The 6,827-nt window shown below is 44.1% G+C and overlaps 1 protein-coding gene across 1 annotated transcript; it reads right to left on the bottom strand.

The window, feature by feature from the left end:
• Nucleotides 1–240: 240 nt before the first annotated feature.
• Nucleotides 241–1,888, bottom strand: LOC120570643 (ADP-ribosylation factor-like protein 4C). The gene has a single exon (XM_039819121.1). It carries the CDS (start codon nucleotides 1,199–1,201, stop codon nucleotides 623–625), a length of 579 nt encoding a protein of 192 aa, XP_039675055.1. The 5' UTR covers nucleotides 1,202–1,888; the 3' UTR covers nucleotides 241–622.
• Between the last annotated feature and the right edge of the window lie 4,939 nt (nucleotides 1,889–6,827).

Genomic DNA, 6,827 nt, shown 5'->3' with positions numbered 1-6,827 from the left:
CGCCCTTGCTTTAAACTCATAATTCTGAGTTTAACTTCAAGTCAAAATTCTGAGAATAAAGTCAGAATTCCTACTTTAAAAGTTTAAAGTCGGATGAATCGATTAGTCGTCAACTGTTAAATTAATCTCCAACTATTTTGATAATCGATTAATCAGTTTGAGTCATTTTGTATGAAAATAGAATCAAACTTGTGTGATGTCAGCTTGTTAAATGTGAATATTGTTCTAGTGTCTTCTCTCCTCTGTTACAGTAAACTGAATATCTTTGAGTTGTGGACAAAAGAAGACATTTGAGGACGTCGTCTCGGGCTTTTTGGGAAACAGTGATTGACTTTTTTTTCACCATTTTCTGACCAACTTTTAAGTCAGAATTCTCAGAAGTTTAAAGACAGAAATTGGACTTTTCTTCCCCCTCAGAATTCTGACTTGAAACTCAGAACTCAAATACATTTTCACATGTGGCCCTAATCATCTTCCGTATCGAACAGCGTTAATCCAAACCGAGGATCATTTTTCTTTTCTTTTTAAAATCACTGCAAAGTAAACCTGTGCGGGGCAACACTGGCAGAACCCGGAGAATTCCTTAAAAGAAAAAAACACTGTCCACAGAATCCAGCAGCCGTTACCGCTTCTTCTTCTGCTTCAGGGACTTTCTCCTCTTCAGGATCATCTCGTACAGTTTGTCCATGCCCTCGTGAAGCCCCTCGCCTATGATGGCGCACGCCGGCTGGATGTGGTACGCCGTGGCGGGGGCGAGCTCGTGCAGAGCCAGCTGCTTCTCGATGTCCGCCACCGCGAGCGACTTGGGCAGGTCCTGCTTGTTGGCGATGACCAGCAGCGGCGTGCCCTGGTTCTCCGCGAACTTGGTGACTTTGTGCAGCTCCGTCTTGGCCTCCTCCAGCCTGTCGACGTCCACGGAGTCCACCACGTAGATGATGCCGTCGGTGCACCGGCTGTAGGACTTCCACAGGGGCCGCAGCTTCTCCTGGCCCCCGACGTCCCAGAAGTGACAGCTGATGCCCTTCGCCGTGCCGTTGCTCAGCTTGATCTTCTCCGTGTTGAACCCGATCGTGGGAACCGTGTTCACAAACTCGTTGAATTTGAGTCGGTACAGGACCGTGGTCTTCCCCGCAGAGTCCAGGCCCAGCATGACGATGTGAAGAGACTGGAAGGCAGCGATGTTGGAGAAGCTGTTGCCCATGTTTTTTTGGGGAGGTTTTTTTTTTTTTATCCAGGAAGTGAAAAAAGCAACACTGGCGCTCAGATCCCACTCACTTAGTCTCTGGTGCTAAAGGTTGGGGGGCGCAGACCCCTGTGATCTCTGTGAGACTGATCGGCTCTGCTGTGACCCTCAGCAGCAGCAGCAGCAGCAGCAGGGGACGCGGTGCGCCTCGGCAGGACGCAGCGCGCCGTTCATTAGTATTCCCCGCACGCACTCGCATCCATTTGGCCACGAAGAAGCTCCACGGTTACAATTCTCCTGCAGGACAAACGCTGGGACGGACAGCGATGATCACAAACCTCCCCCCCCCCCTCCCCTACCCTCCCCTTCAGCCTGAAGGACTCCACTTCTTGTGTCCTCTGATTGAGTCCTCTGCAGGATATCAAACACTTCCTCTGGAAGCTGCGCACAAAAATATTCCCCTCTCTTTTAGGCGTTTGACTGCGCCCCGCTCCTCTGCTCGATCCGAGGTGGGGGGGGGGGAACTGGGAATAACATCCACGGATTCGTTCACCGGTTGGTGTCGTCGGGCTGCAGCTCTCCTGCAGCTGCTGCTCTCTCTCTTTCTATCTCTCTCTCTGTCTGTCTGTCTGTTGTGAGGCTGACAAAACAAGACCGCAAAGCGAGAGGCGGCCCCGCTACGCTCCACCCCGCAGGGACATGTGCCAAATGTGCGCAGCAGCGCCGCGCGCATCCTGCTGCTTTGGCGATTCCCGTTCCTCTGGATCATAGGCGTAGATTTCGGGGTGCGGGGAGATGCAAGGGACATGCAAGACACCCCCCACCCATTATTTAGAAGAGGTAGGTTTAAAAAATATGAAAGACAATGCCCCAAAAGAAGTAAACAAAGTAACCGTTTAGGGGGCTCAAAACCTGCAGTCTATATATATATCCTTCTTACCTGTACATATGTTTCCCAACGATTTTAGACCCCCCCTATAGTGGACCATACCATCTTAACCTTGCAGCGCACGTCTCACTGTGATGTTTTAATATGCAGAAAGTTTTGAGCAGTTTGAATACAGGAGCATTATCTATAAATAATAATAATTCAAGACATTTTGCACCATAAATTGATGCAGAAAAGGCACACACACATTGTTGCAACAAACATTCACCGGAATTGCTTAAAGTTTTCTGGGGGAATACACCCACACCCCCAAGTTAAAATGTCCCCCTCATAAAATATGAAAGACAGCCCACTCCCCAAAACACGTGAGGATGTTTTCAATATGCAGAAAGTTATGAACAATACAGGAGAACAATTATTTCCTTAACACATATAAAGACATTAGCAACATAAATTGTTGCATACAAATTCACGAGAATGCAGGAAGGTAAGTGTTTGATGCTCCAGTTTTTTTGGGGGGAGGACTCCTAGACACCCCCCCCCCCACCCACCCAAATGTTGAACAAAACCTACGCCCTCTGCTCTGGATACACAACCTGCAGCGTGCAACGTTGGAGATCTTTGTCTTTGTAATCAAATAGTCAGAAATAGTTCAATCTTCAGGATCATTTCAGTCCTTTATGTTCTGAGTTGTGTAGGTTTCATTTTCTCTCCGTCATAAAAAATAATACAAAAGAGAGAAAATGTATGGACATGGGATGTAATGTGAAGGAGTTAACACCCTGTGTGTTCATGGTGATGGTCGAGGGTAAAATCCCAGGCTGCTGCGCCACCTTCTGGTCCAGACCGGACAGGACAGGACGCTCTGGCTCTGGAAACACCAACTGCTGACACAATGAATTCAAAGAAAAACTTTAAAATGTGTGTTGAGGCGCATTTTGGAAACAACCTTTAAAAAAAAAAAAAAAAAAAAATGGGTGGGGCAGGTTGATTAAAGGTGGAAATGCCCAAAATGTTATCTTTAAAGAAAGAAGAGATCTGACAAAGGCAGTCGACATATGGAGAGTATTCTCTCCTATTGTATTGTATTGCTGGTATGCACATTCAAAAATCACCCATAGGAATATATTGGGGAAGATTGTTAAAACCTGTGGAAACAGGTAGACCTGTACCAACTATATCTATATCTACATCTGACCAGATTGGCACACAAGGCAGACAAGGTCTGCATGGGTACAACCTATCCACTTTTCAGTGGAGTTCAAGCCACTCCCTTGTAGATATACAGTACAGGCCAAAAGTTTGGACACACCTTCTCATTCAATGTGTTTCCTTTATTTTCATGACTATTTACATTGTAGATTCTCACTGAAGGCATCAAAACTATGAATGGACACATATGGAGTTATGTACTTTTTTGATAACTCTGCAAACCCTTGGTGTTCTCTCAATGAGCTTCATGAGGTAGTCACCTGAAATGGTTTTACCTTCACAGGTGTGCTTTGTCAGGGTCAATTAGTGGAATTTTTTCCCTTATTAATAACAAAGCAAAGGGTGGCTACTTTGAAGAATCTAAAATATAAGACATGTTTTCAGTTATTTCACACTTTTTTGTTAAGTACATAATTCCATATGTGTTCATTCATAGTTTTGATGCCTTCAGGGAGAATCTACAATGTAAATAGTCATGACAATAAAAAGGAAACGCATTGGAATAAGAAGGTGTGTCCAAACTTTTGGCCTGTACTGTAGGTACAAGCAAAAAAGCAGCAAAAAAATATATATATGTGTATATATGTGGAATATATGTGAAGTATACTGTGCAGTGGTTTAATTTATTTATGACATCAGGCCTTTTAGGGAAGTGCAACATTCTCCTTTTTACTGTGGTCTATTTATTGATGTGTGTATGTCATGTGTTAGATATAATAGCGCTGTAGATGTCTGGTTCAGTGTTTGTGTTGTGGATTATGTCTCAGTATGTCTGTGCTGTACAACAAATTGCCTCTCGGGGGACATCCGAGTTTTCTAAGTCGAAGTCTAAGAGCCGACGAGCCATAAAATCAAACTAAAGACAACTAAACTAAAACCACCTCCAGCTGTAGTCGCTGCCACGGTCGGCTGTGGCTCCCTCTGTGTTGTTGTCGGAAACGTGTTTATGGGATGTTTTTGAAGTGCCAAATGTACTTTCATCAGCATATGAGCTGTATCACATCTCGGGCTTTCGCCAACACCGTAAACACGGAACTTATGCGCCACCTTGTGAGCAACATGAGATCGCACGCTGGATCACGTCAGACACCCGTGGCCCTATTTTTAACCATCATAGCGCACGGCGTGAAGCGCCTGGCGCAGGTGCGTTTAGGGCGTGTCCGAATCCGCTTTTGCTAGTTTGACGGCAGAAAAAAAGGGTCCGTGTGCCGGGCGCGTGGTTCAAAAAGGGTTGTACTTGGTGTCTTCATTAATTCATAGGTGTGTTTTGGGTGTAACATGCAATCAACCAATCAGAGATCATCTCCCATTCCCTTTAAAAGCCAGGCGCGTTTGGACCTTGGAGCATTGCTGTTATGATGGAGGATTTGCACCCTAATATTTTTATTTGTAATCTTCTGCGTGTGTGTGTGCTGCTGTGCGTCCCTGTGTGTGTAACAAGCATAGTGTGCGCGCGCTGTGCACGAGCCTAGGAGCATTTTACTAATTTGCTGTTAAAATAACAATGAAATGCTGCGTTACTGACTTTAGACCAAGTTTTTGTTGGTCAATGGCGCGATCACTTTTCCGCTACCTTTAAGATAGCAACAGAAGGCAACAGTGGTTCCAGTAATAATAATTGGAGCGCTCGGGGGCCGCGACGCCCTAACTGGGACAGTGGCTCCGGCAAATTCCTGGAACTAAATCTGAGATCTCTCTCTCCGGAAGAGACGTCCTGGCAACGGCTGAGACACTCCCAGAATCCTCAGGGTCCCAGGCCGCTGGGAGAGCACGCAGGCTTGAAGGAAGAAAAAGCAACCGTCCTGTATTTAATATATATCTATGTGAAGGTGAGGCTAAATGTTTGTCTGGTATGGAAAATGCACACACACACACACACACACACACACAAGTCTGTATTACTATCTTTGTGGGGACATGTCATTGACATAATGCATTCCCTAGCCCCTTACCCTAACCTTAACCATCCCAACTAAATGCCTAACCTTAACCCTTACCCTAACCCTAACCATAACCTAATTCTATCCCTAATCCTAAAACCAAGTCTTAACCCTCAAACAGCCCTTTAAACTCGTGGGGACCAGCATTTTGGACCCCACAAGTATACTGTAGTCCCCGGTTTTTGGACCCCACGAATATAGTAAAACAGGCACACACACACACACACACACACACACACACACACACACACACACACACACACACACACACACACACAGTAAAATGGCCCCTCCTCTGACTGCATCCATTCCCTGAAGCCTGATTTCATTGGGGATGTCATTACCAGAGGCCTGTACTACGAAGCCAGATTTGGGGATAACGAAGTAACTTCAGGTTTGTGTATCACGTTGGTGGATCACTTGTTACCGGGTTAAATAATTTTTTTTTATTTGCTCTCACGATGGCTTCCCACTGCCAGGGTTGCAACTGAAATAACAGGCTAAAGCAACGACAGTTTATGGAAAGGACAAGTGTAATTATGATCAGATTTTGGTCCTGGCTGACTGATGGGGAATTTGATATTGATAAGCGTTGTGATTTACATTTTTTTGCCAGCTTTCCTCCTGCTTTAGGAAACAGCGACTGTATTGTGTTTTGTAACCACTGTCGTGACACAGCTCATGCGGGACCGCGGTAGTTAGGGTTAGGTGAAGCCGGGTAACTGAAAGAAATCCAGGGCATGTTGATCTGGATTCGTAGTACAGGCCTCTGGGGTGTGCTGGAGGGGAAACATAAATAATCTCCTTTTGCCCTCATCTCAAGAGCTGAAATAGCATTCAGGATTTCTCTTTTCCTATATTGTTATCTTCAGGAGAGCACAGAGGAGCCATTAGCCCTCCGCCCACACATACCTCTATAAATAATATTCTTTTCAATAAAATACTTTGGAGGTAAATGCATATCTATGTGAAGGTGAGGCCAAATGGTTGTCTGGTCTGGAAAATGAACTTCCTGCCTGTAAAATATCTTTAAAAAATGTCTTCATCAAAAGAAAAACATCAGTAAAATATCCAACAACAAAAAAATAATAAAATATCCCCCCAAAAAAATGTATAAATTGTCCTTAACAAATATCAGTCAAATGTCCTAAAAATATTTACAAAATCTCCAACAAATCATGTGTTGAATATCCGATAAACATAAATAAATAAACAGACAGATTACCTCTATAAATAATATTCTTTTCAATAAAATGGATATCTATGTGAAGGTGAGGCTAAATGGTGGTCTGGTCTGGAAAATGAACTTTCTGCCTGTAAAATATCTTTAAAAAATGTCTTCATCAAAAGAAAAAACATCAGTAAAATATCCAACAACAAAATAAAATAAATTGTCCTTAAAAAAAATATCAGTAAAATCTCCTAAAGATTCACGTGGGCTGAGTGGGTTTGAGTCCGACCTGCTGCCCTTTGCTTGCGTGTCATCCCCCATCTCTCTCTCTCTCTCTCTCTCCCACCTTTCCTGTCTATCCACTGTCACTATTTAATAAAAGGGGAAAAAAAAAACCCCCCCAAAAATAATCTTTACAAAAATAATTGTAAA

The sequence above is a fragment of the Perca fluviatilis genome, chromosome 12 (assembly GCF_010015445.1).
Source record: "Perca fluviatilis chromosome 12, GENO_Pfluv_1.0, whole genome shotgun sequence".
Classification (NCBI taxonomy): domain Eukaryota; kingdom Metazoa; phylum Chordata; class Actinopteri; order Perciformes; family Percidae; genus Perca; species Perca fluviatilis.
The sequence above is the reverse complement of the archived record's forward strand: the minus strand, read 5'-3'. Positions and strand labels throughout refer to the sequence as shown.